This window comes from Cajanus cajan, chromosome 1, assembly GCF_000230855.2.
Source record: "Cajanus cajan strain Asha chromosome 1, NIPB_CcT2T_4, whole genome shotgun sequence".
NCBI lineage: Eukaryota > Viridiplantae > Streptophyta > Magnoliopsida > Fabales > Fabaceae > Cajanus > Cajanus cajan.
The window spans coordinates 79920027-79935731 of record NC_138517.1 but is presented as its reverse complement, the minus strand read 5'-3'; the positions used below and the strand labels follow the sequence as shown (position 1 = coordinate 79935731).

At 29.7% G+C, this 15705-nt stretch overlaps 1 protein-coding gene across 1 annotated transcript; it reads left to right on the top strand.

The window, feature by feature from the left end:
- The first annotated feature begins 547 nt into the window (after nucleotides 1-547).
- Nucleotides 548-13012, top strand: LOC109788938 (uncharacterized). Its single transcript, XM_020347802.3, has 8 exons — nucleotides 548-870; nucleotides 4570-4761; nucleotides 5974-6139; nucleotides 6606-7087; nucleotides 9327-9551; nucleotides 10926-11117; nucleotides 11990-12155; nucleotides 12436-13012. Exons 1-8 carry the CDS (start codon nucleotides 604-606, stop codon nucleotides 12915-12917), a joined length of 2172 nt encoding a protein of 723 aa, XP_020203391.2. The 5' UTR covers nucleotides 548-603; the 3' UTR covers nucleotides 12918-13012.
- The last annotated feature ends 2693 nt before the right edge of the window (nucleotides 13013-15705 follow it).

The window sequence follows — 15705 nt, the reverse complement described above, 5'->3', positions numbered from 1 at the left end:
TTTTGCCTATAAAATATATACATCTAATTTTAGCATGCAGTAGCTTTTGCTTAAATGTTAAAAAATAGTAAAATTTTCTTTGTTGTTGAATGATGTGGTCCAACCATATTAAAGCAGCTTTCAATTGGGATTCAATTTCCTGAGCTTAGTACACGAGTTTTGTTCTTCAATTTTCATCGCAACACTTGTGTGATCAAAATATCAACATTTTCTTATATTTGTTGTTCGAGTGCTCCAACCACACTCACAACTAGAAAAATATCATTTTTCTATAATTTTTTTAAAAAAAAAATTTATAAATTTTTTACAATAATAATTTCACATTTTTTTTAAAATTCTACTACTAGTGACTATAACAGATTTTAGAAATAATATTTCAAGAACATAATGATTCCCGGCCCTACCATATATAATACAATAAATCTATACATAAGTAGTCATCATGGCCATCATATCATAAACCATACGTACGTACGTGATATTAATCTGTGTCAGTTTATTTTACTTTCTGAGAAATTATTTTTTTAAAAGTTAATTCAAAGATGTGCGAAATTGTGATTACAAGAAATCCACCCATTTCATCTCTATAAATAAAGGATCAAAATGAGATCTGAGAACAAGTTAAGTGAGGATTCAAGAACAACAAAAATGGGTTTGATGCGTGTAGTAGTAGTGGCAGTGTGGTGTGCAGTATTTGTGATGCATGCAGAGTTTCCAGTCTCTAATGGTGAGCTGAGTTCTACGTTCTACAATGAAACATGTCCACTGCTATACGACACTGTGTATGGAGTCATCTACGATGCTTCCCTCACTGATACCCGCATCGGTGCCAGCCTCATCAGGCTTCATTTTCATGATTGCTTTGTTCAAGTAGGTACTTCTTCTTCCATAATACTCATGTTTAACTTCTGACTTTTTTTATACCACACCATGTGCATGTTAATTACTAGAAAAATGATTTTGCCCCCACAAGATTACGTTTAATTGGGTTTCGAAAAGAAAATAGAAAGACATCAAGTAGAAGAAAGTGATGAATTTTTTTTTAGGAATGATAAAAATATGAAAAAAAGAGTGAAGAGAAAGAGTTGAATCGATAATTAGTTACCAGTATAATTTGATATAAATGGATGCAAGAGTTTTCGGGAAAGATACCAAAAAACATGTCTCTCACCTATTCTCCCGAAGAGAAAGCAAAATTAAAGTAGTTGATCTAATCATTTTTTTAATCTTTTTCTTTTGCTTATTTTTCTCCTATTTTAAAGAAGAGGGATTTATTTATTTATTTTTATTATCCGTCTTAGAATTTGAGTTTAAAATTAATTAAAAAAAAACTAACTCATATATTAAGGACTATATATGTTATCCTTATATATATTATTTTGATTATATCAATTAATGTAAGATTTCTAACACTTTTTTAACATTTTATATATGAAATTTGAAATATTAGATATATATCTATATATATTTACATGTAGTTAAATTATAGTCTAATAATGGTAACTTGGTAAACCTAGCTAACAATAATCACATAAGAAAGACTCAAATATTCCAGTCATTTCTGATATTTTCTTACCCACGTCATTATTAGAGAAGTAAACATTAATCAATTAAAATGAACATTTTACATTAGTTATAGAATTGATCAAATTAAGTATGTTATAATTTAATATTTATTTTATTATTTTGGTTTAATCTTTTAGATATTAAAAAAAATATGTTAAAAAAATTTAAAATAAATATATAAACTTTTTTTCCTATTTTTTTTTTACAAACCGATCCATTAACCCACCTCTTAGGTGGGACGGACTAGAACGCTCAACTTGTTTTTTTTTCTAAGAAAGTGAATCCAATCCGATACAATTTATTTTTATTGGAGCAACGGTGAGGAAGAATTGACTTGTTTTGCTACCATAAGTAGAAAGGTAAAATTTCTTTTACATTCTAGTCATTATACTACAAGGTGTCATTCTTTCACTACAGTGTTCCTCATTTCTCCTCCCCTCCTTATCGTGTGAGGCTTTGGGACCACGAGTACGTCCAACCGGATCTACTATGTCGTCGTCTCTGTCCTCGAAGCCTTCTTCCTCCACTCTCTCAAGTGAAGGGAAATTAATTTATGTGGATCCAAGTCAAAGTTGCTCCCAAGTTCATTACCAAGTTGCTCAATATGAAAAACCTCAAAAAGTTATGAAGTGAAAATGATGGTAAGGATTAAAGCATGCAACGATGGAGTCTCATCAGCATTAGACTCGCGACAAAGGGACATCAATGTTGAAGTCGATCACGGTAGAGTGTCGTTGGTGTCAAAATCATGATAGCAATGGTTAATTGGAGTGAGTTTTCCTAAGATTGGAAAGTCGACAAAGGTTTATCACAAATGGAAAAATAAAGTATAGAAAGATTTTAAAAGACATATTAAATCAATATAAATTAGAACAAATGTAAAAACAAACTTTGTTTTTTATATCAGTTATTTTGAAATTGATATAATTAATGAAGTTTTTTTTTTTAATTTTTTTTAACTTTTGTTATTTTATAATCGATGTAAAACAATTATTACTTTAAATTTTAAAAAAATATCATCGTTTTAACCATGTAACAAATCGACATAGAACGACATTGCAAAATATCATTTTTGCACTCTCAGTCGTTAGTACATATTTTACTTTATAAACAATCAAAGAGAGAAATCAAAGATACATATAAAACTTGACTGACAGAAAAATCATGCCACACAATTGCACTCATTATCCAATATTGCATTTAAATTGTGCTTAATAAAAAATTATAATTAACATTAATTAGGACTAAACCAAAGTATTTTAGAAAAATGGATTTACTAATGAATACGTGTGTTTTTTTTTTTTGAAAAAATAATTTTAGAAAATTGCTAAAAATATATAATGTAGTTAATATGCTAACAATAATCCTTATAAAAAAGTGAATGTATATTAACAAGTCCCCATAATTAATACTATACGTGTATTTTTCATAATATTGCTAAACTTTATGAAAACGAGTATATAAGAGATCAAACTTGTTTTCTAATGAGAAATTGACACAAATATTTTTTTTTATAATTTTAATATATTAATAAAATCATTTTCATTATATTAATAAAAATGAAACCAACTTAATTAATACATGATATGTTAAAGAGTTGCCAACAAAAATAAAAAAACCATAGTTATTTAGATTTGATAGAGCCGTTAGGTAATTCCAAAAAACACCCTCGCATGCAAGAGACTAAAAAACTAGGCCTGGGCAAAAACTTCCGGCCGATCCGAAACCGGCCAAATCGACGAACAGATTGGGTGAAGCGGATTAATTCTCAGGTATTTCGGATTTTTTCTGAAGCAAATTTCGGGTTCAAACGGGTTTTAACGGTCGGATTCGGTGTTAGAATTTTCTCATCCGATGCACCCGAATCCGACCGTTCGTCTTCACCGTTTATTTTCTCCGTCTCTTTTACTTCGTCTTCTTTCTTCTTCTTCTTCACTCCGTCTTCTTTCCTCTTCTTCTTCACTCCGTCTTCTTTCTTCTGCTTCTTTCTTCTTCTTTACAGTGTCTTCTTTCTTCTTCTTCTTCACTCCGTAAACATCATCTTTTCTTCAACTTATTCCTGCCATGGCTACCGCCACTGAGAAGCTCCCTGTTCTGGTTGATGAAGGTGGTGATGTGGAGATCTGAAACTCCGTGATTTCCCCCAAATGAAGCAGTAACAGAGACCGGCAAAGAGTGACGAAGGATGGCGGCACGAGACGCTAGAGGAAGCTTCTCAAACCGATGAATCCATCCGATGAATCCGTAACCCGCACGGATTGAACCCGCTAAAACCCGAGTTCTTCGTCGGTCGGAAATGGCTCCTGATTTTTGTTAATCGGTTTCGGATGATTTTAAGAATTTTGGTCCGAAACCGACCGTGGCCGACCGATGCTCAGGCCTATAAAAAACAACGTCATTTTCAACAGTCATTAAAGCCGCTGATAGTGATCGGTGTTACTCCTTGCACTTGCATGGACCCTGAGTTGAGCCAAGACCGTGTCAGTCATCAAACTCCGTATACTATAGCAGTGCATTATTAATACAACTGATCGAGCAGTATCATAAACTCTTAAAAAAAGTGCCCACAAGACATCCAATCCATCAATAACACGTGAACACAAGTTGCATGTGGTTTAGACACACTTCAATCCTCCGATTGAATTGCAACCCAATATATTGATGAGGACTACGAATTCTTCGAAAATTTAGTAAACATGTGACACTTTTTAGTTCAAAATTTTTTAAAGTAAAAGAGAAATCATCTATAATTTTTTTTTTCTTTATTGTTATCGTATAATAACCTAGAAAACAAACAAACATTTACATCTATCATTGTCTAATTAATGGACGGTGCTTCGGCAGCGTATAGATATGTTTGTATATATATGGTGGAGAAACTTGTAATGTTAATTACAATTAAAAGCCATACATAGTCGATATTTAAGGTTATGATATAACTATATAAATGATACAAATAAAGTCTTAACGAAGTTGTTATATTTGTGACACATATATATACAGGGTTGTGATGCATCAGTTTTACTGAACAACACTGCTACAATAGAAAGCGAGCAAGATGCAACTCCAAATAACAACTCACTAAGGGGCTTGGACGTTGTCAATAACATCAAGACAGCACTGGAAAATATTTGTCCAGCCACTGTTTCATGTGCTGATATTCTTGCTATTGCTGCTGAAGTAGGTTCTGCTCTGGTAAGTTCTACCCCCAACCAATTTTCACTCTCCTCATACTGTCATTAGTAATACTAATTAGATCGACCAAAAAGAAAAACCGCAGTTTATTTTAGATTTTGGATCATGCAGGTGGTAAAAAATAAAATTCAAATTCAAATGTCTATGGAATCAGGATTCAAAAGAGAAAAAAATAGAATCATGGATAAAAAAATTCTTAGCCACGAAGTTTTTCTCTTACTGTGATTAGTAATCATGTGTTCGCGCAAGTTGTGTATAATTTGACTAACTTACTTCTCCAATTTCAAAAGAAAAAACCAAGACACCGAAATTGTAAGAATATGTTATTCTTTATATTTGGACCCTAATAATAAGTAATTGACGTAATTCAGATTTGATCTAATTAGTGTGCAGGGTTACAAAGGACTTAATTTTTAATAAGTACCCTGATGATCTCAGTGTAAATGACTCACCATTAATCAGATCATAAAGAAACGCAAACCGGTGTGGAAATCTGCCGACTATATAAAACGAAAAAGATTAAAAATAAAAAAAAACCTTAAGTAATGTTCTTTTTTTCTTAAATGCAATTTACCACTTTTGAATAAAAATTACTAGTTTTAACTTTTACGTTTTTAACTCATTTGACTGATTTGTTGGCTGCGAGTATCTCCAACATTTGAGTATTTACACAAGCTTTCCTCCCAACTATCTCAATATTTGAGTATTGTTTCATTTATAAACAAACTAATCTATTGCTTATAAAAAGAAGACAATTCATCTATCTCATGTTCAACTCCGGTATGTCGGCAAAAATGACTCATTTATCGCAGCATTAAGATTTAAAATGTTCAATTATTGAAGTATATATATTGGGTAAATGTAGTTGCATGTGCAACCTGTTTCGTGTAAAATGCTTATTCCATAGCTTGTATTCTTTGAAAATGATAATAAACCCAAAATGAAAAGTTCCACAATTTGACTTTTATGTTAGAGACATATCTTTGGTGACATGCTAAATAATTAATTACGGCGCCCATACGCCAAATATTTGTGCAATGTTGAAGAAAACGATAAACCACAGGTACACTCAACAATATGGTATCCCCAAAACAACAATTGTAGTTTTTATCCAGGAAAATAACTTAAAAATTCTGTTAGCTATAATAACCACCATTTTTTGTGCGTTTTATAAGCTATCCTTTTGAAGTGGTTTAATTTATCTATTTACAGGGTGGAGGTCCATCATGGTCAGTTCTATTAGGAAGAAGAGATAGCTTAACAGCAAACAGAACCCTTGCAAATTTAAACCTTCCAGCACCCTCTTCCACAGTGGATGAACTTATAGAAAACTTTGCTAATCAAGGTCTCAACACCACAGATTTAGTTGCACTCTCAGGTATACATAATCAAATCATATTTCCTATTAGCATTTGGATTTGAGAATAATTTAATAATCTCTAAAGTTATTTTTTTTAATAGTATGTGATACAAAATGTTCATCATTTTGATAATGATTAATTTATGTTAAAAAATAATCTTACTATATTTAGTAATGTATTTTTTTCTAACCCAAAATCTTGAAGAATCTAAACCCAATTTTATTCTAACTATTGACTCATCACTTATATATAATATTTTGGTTGTATTATATCATTAGTTAATATAATTTTTTTTAATATATCTTATTACTACAAGAAAAAAATATAAAATTGGTGACAAGACAATTTATATATAATTTAAAAAATTTTCCTTAGTAAAATTGTTGAAAAAACAGCTTTTTTGTCAAATTTAGTCACTAATGCTTCAATTTTTTTTATTTATAGTAAATTAGGTATAATTTGAAAGCATTAATATATATACAGGTGCTCATACGTTTGGAAGAGCTACGTGCAGTACATTCGATGATCGATTATACGATTTCAATGGCACTGGAAGTCCTGATCCAACTCTGGATACAACTTACTTAGAATTATTGAGTGAGATATGCCCCCAGGATGCAACTGTGGATAACCTCACCAATTTGGACCTTACCACACCTAATGAATTTGATAACAAATACTACTCCAATCTTCAGAATCTCAATGGCTTACTTCAGAGCGACCAAGAACTGTTCTCCACTTCTGATGCTGATACCATTGCCCTTGTCAATAGCTTCAGCAGTGACCAAAGTGTTTTCTTTGCCAACTTTATAGTGTCAATGATAAAAATGGGTGATATTGGAGTGCTGGAGGGTGATGAAGGACAAATTCGCTTGCAATGTAATTTTGTGAATGGGGATTCGTCTGGATTAGTTGGCGGTGTTACAGCCAAAGATCCTAAATACAAGATAGTAGCTCAATCTAAATAAGTTAATGGAAATGTGATGTAAAGGAAAAATGTTGTAAACATCTTTGCTTTATTTAAATAAGCCAAAGAGTGTGCATGCCAATGCGATTTATGCTATGTACCCTCTTGGCATATATATTATGTATTTACTTTGCTTCTCTTTCCATTTCTCTGTATCCTCTCTCTCTCTTGTCCAAGAAATATAATTTCTATACATTGTTTTCTTCTTCTCAAATGTTACGTACAAAAGTAAAACTGTACCATTTATAAATTTATCTGTTTACAACATTTCATACATTTTTACATACTTTGATATTTTTAATGCCTTAATTAGAAAGGCTTCATGATATATTTCTGTAAGCATATAATAATCAAATGGTTTTTTTAATTTAGTTTAATGCTACGCATCCGTATTAGTTAAAATTATAATTTGAAAGAAATTGCCTACACTTAGTCATGATTTAACAGTGATATGTACAGGATAATGGATTGATCACATATAATATTAATAATTTTTATTCTTGAGATGAAATTAATAACCTCTTTAATTGTGACCTTAAGATTGGAAATCTTGTGAATATGCACAAGACATCTCTCAATATGGCAATATGGAAAAATTATTAGGTAATTCAATATCACCAAATGTTAACCAATTACTACATGATATGAATTGAAATTTTTTAATTTACGAGAAAACAGTAATTACATGTCATGTAGAAATTAGTTAGAGACTAGGATTATCTATTAATTTCTCTCCAACATCCATCCCTCAAGTTTGTCACTTGCTAGTTTTCCCACTAAAATGTTCATTATGTGGAGATATGCAATATTGCTAGTTAATTTCCGGCTGAAGGAGGTTGAAAATCTGTACGAGCTAGGCAAATCAAAAAGTATAAATATCTTTATTTAAGAAATTGCCGAAATCACTTTTATGATGACAATGAACTAGATATATACGCGTTCTTTTTTACTGAATGATTCTTGAATCCATGCAGATTGTTAAGGAGGTAAATATGATATTGAGTCCAAGGCTTCTATTGTGTATATTGTTCAATATCAAAGAGAGGTGTTTTAGAGCTTGATACAAAGAGTTCTATGTTGCCACAAAATAAGTTCATCCTAATCAAATGGAGGCTATCATCACGCACTTGAAAGCCATGTAGATGGGGAAGGGGCAACCACAATTTGCCCTAGTTCAAGTAATATGAAGGATTTGAGATGGGAGCTTTGTGAAGGACCTCATACCAATGGTGGGTGAGAAACTGAGCAAAATAATTAGGAGAGTTTGAATTATAATTATTAGATATTCCAAATTAAACTATTAAAGTAGGCCTAATAGTGAAGGGTTGGAATAGTTTATACAAAGTCTTAAATTCAAATTCTTATACTATCATTGTAATTTTATTATATAAATAAATATTTCAAATTATTCTCGCCTCCCAATTTGGTACTATCACTATATTTTAAGAAATTGATTAGAATATCACCATGTAATTTTCTTTTCATGGTCATCCAAATATTAGTCATCATATATGGTATTTTTTTAATAATAATAATTTTAAAAAATTGTACTTGAGATAATTTTTGATTAATTAACATCATAAAACTTTTTATATTAGCGATACATGAAAATTAAACTTATTTTTTTTAAACTTATTATAAGTCAACATTTAAATTGCAAAACAATAATTATCCAGAGCTAGAAAATATATACATTTTGGTGTAAAAAAGGAAGAAAGAAAGTATATGCATCCAATTTTAAACATTAAATTTTGTTTTTCTGTTAAAAAACAGTAACAATTTTTTCTTTTGTTGAATGACGATCTCAAGCTACATAATTAAAGCAGAAAAATTTAAATCCGGATTCAAGTTCCGGAACTTAGTAACAGGTTCGAGTTTTGGTCTACAGTACGTTTTCATCATAACATCAGTGTGAAATTTGAACGTTTTCCTAAATTAGTTACTTGTGTGCTCCAACCACGTTGAGCAGATTTTAGAACTTACTTTTCAATAAGATAATGCCGGCCCTACCATATACAATAAGTCCATTCATAAACCAAGAGAAGTAGTCGTCAAGGCATCATTTGATATAAAATACGTAAATGATTACTTTGTGTTAGATTACTTTCTGGGAAATTATTTTTTAAATTAATACAAACAATAACAAAATCATGTTTTACAAGAAATCCACCCACTCCATCGATCTCTATAAATAAAGGGTCAAAAGGAGATCTGAGAACATATTAAGTGAGGTTTAAAGAACAGGAAAAATGGGTTCGATGCGTGTAGTAGTGTGGTGTGCATTATTTGTGATGCATGCAGGGTTTTCAGTCTCTAATGCTGAACTGAGTCCTACTTTCTACAGCCAAACATGTCCACTGCTACAAACTACTGTTTTTGGAGTCATCTTCCGTGCTTACCTTACTGATCCTCGCATCGGTGCCAGCCTCGTTAGGCTTCATTTTCATGATTGCTTTGTCCAAGTAAATACTTGTTTTTCCAAACTGCTTTGCATATTTATCATGATTCTCACTTTTTTTTAATACCAGATCTCAAACACCATTCAGTTGTGATAGTTTAAGTGTGTCTGAATTTGGTCTCTTAAACAAGGTTTTTGATTGAATCTCGTGAACGAAATTTATGTTGTTGGAAAGAGATTTTTGCAGAACTCAATAAATATTTCACACAAATACATGATTAAAAAAATGCATATATTAATAACTAGATAAAAAAACAGAAAAAAAAAAACTTCACACCTGACGTTTGTTGTGGTTTTAAAAAGAAATGAGAGATCAAGAAAATAGCTAGAAAAAAAGTAATGAATTATTTTTTTAAGTTATTTAGTGAGAAAAATATGGGGGAAAAAAAGAGAAAAAACATAAGCTTTTCTTGAATGGGTAATTACATGGCTTATTAACAATAATTTTTTTTAGTAAGGAGATATAATTTATTTTCATGAGTCAACTCTTATAAAAATAAAATGGTTTTTTTAGTCGTCATTTCATGTTAAGAGTATATGTCACAAATTACTTAAACTAACTATATACATTTTTCTTTATTTTTATCCTATAACCTAACAAACAAACGTTGACGTGCATTTAACTTTATCTAATTAATGGATATGTTGGACGGTGGCTGCAGGTAGGATATAGATATGCTTATTGTATATGAGAAACTTGTAATGTTAATTATATTTTAATCTTTAGTTTAAGAGTTAATCACCTATATACGGTTAGTGTAAAAAAAATTTACACTAGCAACCAATCATATATTTTAATAGTGTCATGTCAGTTACTTATTTAATGAAATAAAAATAAAATAAAATAATTTAAAATATATGATTAATTGTCAGTGTAAAAAATTTTACACTAATAATCTATGCTTATTGTATATGAGAAACTTTATCTAATTAATGGATGTTGGACGGTGGCTGCAGGTAGGATATAGATATGCTTATTGTATATGAGAAACTTGTAATGTTAATTATATTTTAATCTTATGGTTTAGTTTAAGAGTTAATCACCTATATACGGTCCGTGTAAAAAAAATTTACACTGGCAACCAATCATATATTTTAATAGTGTCATGTCAGTTACTTATTTAATGAAATAAAAATAAAATAACATAATTTAAAATATATGATTGGTTGTCAGTGTAAAATTTTTTACACTAACAGTATATAGATGATTAACTCTTAGTTTAATTACTAATTTTAGTTATTCTTGTTAAAAATTCCAGTTATTAAAATCTTGGAGTATATTGAAATCTCATTAATAACAATTAAATGGTCGATATTTAAGGTTAGGATACAGGTGAAAAATCAAGTTTCAACGAAGTTGTTGTTATATTTGTGACAGGGTTGCGATGGATCAATTTTACTAAACAACACAGCTACCATAGAAAGCGAGCAAGATGCAATTCCAAATAACAACTCAATAAGGGGCTTGGACGTTGTCAATAACATCAAAACAGCGGTTGAAATTATTTGTCCAGCTACAGTTTCTTGTGCTGATATTCTTGCTATTGCAGCTGAAGTAGGTTCTGTTCTGGTAAGTCGCTGGAAAATAATTTTACGAAAATATTACATTTTAATTAGTAGTTTTGAGTTTGAACAATTAATAAACATCATGAATTAAAATTTATATGATATTGAAATTCAAATACAAAATTTATAATTTGTCTTAAAAAATTATGAATATGTAATATTATTCTTACACTAAATTATACAATATTATTCTTTGCCTTTATAATTTTTTTCATCATGTCTTTTATTACATTTCAAACTTATCTCTCTTCTCTTTTTTGTTGTATAATTTGTAGTATAATTAGCATCATTTCTAATAGTCAATTATTGAAGTTTATCATGTAGATGTAGTTGCATGTGCCCCCGGTTTCGTGTAAAATGCTTATTCCATGGTTTGACTTTTAATTTGTTTTAGAGAGACATTTTGGTGATACGCTAAATAATTAATTATGTCCCTTAAGCTAAATATTCGTGCAACATCCAAATAACATAAATTTTCTGTAAGCCAAAAATTATCCACCATCTTTTTATGTATTTATTAAGAATATGAAAAAGGATATTTTATGTCTCTTAATTATTTAAATTAAAATAAATAATTAAATAAATAGTTGTGAGTGATTATTCTAAAAAAAAAAAATGTAACGTGTTAAGAATTAAAAAAGTCTTTATTTAAAAAAAAAAACATTTCTTGACAATTGAAGGATTATTGGTCTAACAAAAAATTGAAGACCCTAAAAGGTTTATCAAGGAAAAAAAAAATATATATATATATATATATATATTATATATATATATATATATTATATATATATATATATATATATATATATATATATATATATATATATATATATATAGAATATAGATATTAAAATTGTTCAATTTATCCATTTACAGGGAGGAGGTCCATCATGGTCAGTTCCATTAGGAAGAAGGGATAGCTTAACAGCAAACAGAACCCTTGCAAATCAAAACCTTCCAGCACCCTTCTTCACACTAGATCAACTCAAAGCTGCCTTTGCTGTTCAAGGTCTAAACACCACTGATTTAGTTGCACTCTCAGGTATACATAACTAAATTCCTATTTGTTAATATCTAGCAACAAAGTCCTTGAAATAAGTCTTATTTAAATAATCTTTTCCATAACTATTTATAGGAAAAAGAAAACTAATTAAATTGATCAAATACTGAACTTATCACATAAATCAAAATTAACTTATATACTGAAATTTTATAGAAATAATTTCTCCAAAATCTCTGTTAATTTTAATTTTTGAAGTGGAGAATATACTGGCACACAACATATGTATACAAGTCTAATTTGAAACCATTAACATATACAGGTGCTCATACATTTGGAAGAGCTCATTGCAGTACATTCATTAGCCGATTATACAACTTCAACAACACTGGAAATCCTGATCCAACTCTGAACTCAACTTTCTTACAAATATTGCGTGAGATATGCCCCCAGAATGCAACTAATAATAACCTCACCAATTTGGACCTGACCACACCTGATCGTTTTGATAACAAATACTACTCCAATCTTCAGCACCTCAATGGCTTACTTCAGAGCGACCAAGAACTGTTCTCCACTCCTGGTGCTGATACCATTGCCCTTGTCAATAGCTTCAGTAGTAACCAAAGTCTTTTCTTTTCCAACTTTATAGTGTCAATGATAAAAATGGGTAACATTGGAGTGTTGGAAGGGACTAAAGGAGAAATTCGCTTGCAATGTAATTTTGTTAATGGAGACTCCTCTGGATTAGGTAGTGTGGTATCCAAAGATTCTAAGGATAATCTGATTGCTCAATCGAAATAAGTTATAATGGAGATATGTGCTAGCTGTAAAGGCAAATCAAAGGTTGTAAACCTTTTTTGCTTTGTTTAAATAAAAACAAAGGAGTGTTCATGTCATTGTGATTTTGAGATGTACCTCTTGGCATATTATGTACCTTGATTCTCTTTCCATCACTCTCCTTTCATTCTCTAGCTTATTCCAGTAATATAAATTCTATACATTTTTTTAAATGCTACGTACAAAAGGAAAATTAAACCATATATACATTTTTATGTAGTTTGCTACCTTTTGTTCCTTAATAAGAAAGGCTTCGTGATAAAAGGGATTTAGCGCGACACAACCATATAAATTTGAAAAGAAAGTCCCTACAATTATTTATCATATATATGATTTATAAAAGTGATATTAGATAAATCACAATAATACAATATAAAAAATATATAATGTAGTATCATTATAAATATAATATATATAGGTATATATTTATTTAATAAATAATTACGTACAATTTTAATATTAATTTTAAATAAAATTTAATAATATATTTTTTGTATTATTATAATTTATATTCATATATTTTTTTAATAATATATCAATTTATATTATATTTATTATATAGGTAAAAGTAATTTTTGTAGTGATATTTTTGTATGTTATTATATGATAACTTTCTTGTAGTGATATAAATTCAAGAGATAAAATAATAATATGTCTTCAGGAGTGAGCAATAATCTAAGTGTCTTGGGCCACATGCTAACTAAAGAACTTGGAGCCCTGTAGTTGGTAATTGGTAAGGTTGAAGAAAGGCTCTCTGGAGGAGTAATATATATCTTTTGGAAGTTGAACTATTAGTATATTATTTCGTTCTCCAATCAGATCATTTATTTTCTTGAGCCTTTAATAGGTTTATATTGGGGGAGGGGGAACTGAGGATATACAAAATTTACCCCAGGTTTTGCTTAGTGAAATGTGTAGGATCAAGGTAGAGGGAGGCTTAGATATAAAAAATCTTTGAAATTTTATTACTAGGAAATAGGGATGGAGCACAATGGCGGTTGTATAAGAAACAAAATATCTATAAATATGTCATGTTGAGGTGTTCGATATGTTTCAGGTATAACATTTGTTAGATATGTGTATGATACCATTTTCTATCATATCACCATTAAAAAATTACTTTTTTATCCGGATATAATTTGAACTCTTTTTCCATACGACTTAGACATAAAGTTAAGAGAACAAACTCATACTTATTCTTAAGTAATCACTTATCTGATATTTTTATTATAAAAAATTTAAAAATTCAAGTTATATAAATATTACAAAGCTCCTAAAAGTTTTTGTTATTTTTTCTTATGTTCATTTTCATAATAACATTTTTCTTTTAATATCTAATTAAATTTTTTTTAATAATTGATTACATGTATAAAATGCAAGAATATAAATATAAATATTTGAGAAAAACTAATCACGTGTATTATTCACCCTAACAAACATATATAACTTTATTCAAGTATAAAGGACCGTTTGTTTGGATGATTGTCTGTTTAGATGCCTCACTAGCTTTGTCCTAAGGAGAAAGTAATTCAAAGGAAACGATAACTTATCCACAATCACAAAAGTGTACATGGAAAGTTTTAGCACTTCGTCGTCTTTCAAAACGAAAAAATCAAACATCAAAATCTATTAAAAGACGTGCAACAATAGACCAGACAATTTTGTCTTCATAGGACACAAATACTTTAGCCGAATAAAGTAGGAAAGATTCTTTGATTTATCAATTAAATCCATGCAGTGATATAGTGGTTTTACAGTTTTTCATTTTTCTATTATAGGAATAACCTTGTTACCTTAAAGCATTTCTTCCTAAAATTGTTGAGATCGTGTAGAGAGATCTTATTTTATTTTATTTTAAAAAAACATGTGTAAATTTTTTAAAAGTATTTATATGTAATGTAACCCTGTGATTAGTTTTATTAATTGATTATATGATTTATGTGATTAGTTAATTGATAAAATTGTTGTAATTATTATTATTTTAAAGCTCTCAGGGTTAAAGGATCCGTGAGAGTTAAGTTTTTGTTGAAGTAATATTAGTTAGGATCAAGGTAACCTAACTTATGGAATGATATATAAGATTTTCTTAAGACATAAATGTTAGAATTCATTTCTTAAGAAAAATTAGAGAGAGAGACTTTGAAGCTAGATAAATTATTTCTTCTTTCGCTTTCGTTGATTTCTTCAAGGTTCTTCCTGCAATTGAGTTGAGTTACTAGATTGAAGATTCGAGTTTTAGGAGCTGAGAATTTCAAGTTGAGAGCCATACGAAGTTTTCACATTCTTCTTCCGCCTTGCTCGTTTCTTCTCATTTTTTGGTGATTCAAGATAAGAGAAGTTTGTTAATTGAAAATTTGTTGATGCATAATTGTTGTTTGTTGCCTGGAATCATCATGGTGTAGTTGAAATTATGTGAATTCATGAAATGATGAGTGTTGAGTTTTTGGTTCCTTGAAGGTGTTTGAGTGGAGTTTGATGATATTCTTGAATTGAGATGAATGCATGTTGTATTTTTGTGTTGGAAATGGATAATATATGTTGTATATGTGTAGAATATTGCACTGCATGTTGGTTTTGCCAAGTGAATTATAGGCTTGAGCCAATTTGAGGATTTTGTCAAGTGTGAAAATCATCATCACGTTAAGCATGTCTTCATGGTGTCAGATGTGGCTCAAGTTAGGGGCTTTTTTCCCTAATAACGTTAGACGCAAGATTAGTAATGTCATACATTGATTAGTGAGAAGCTCTTTAA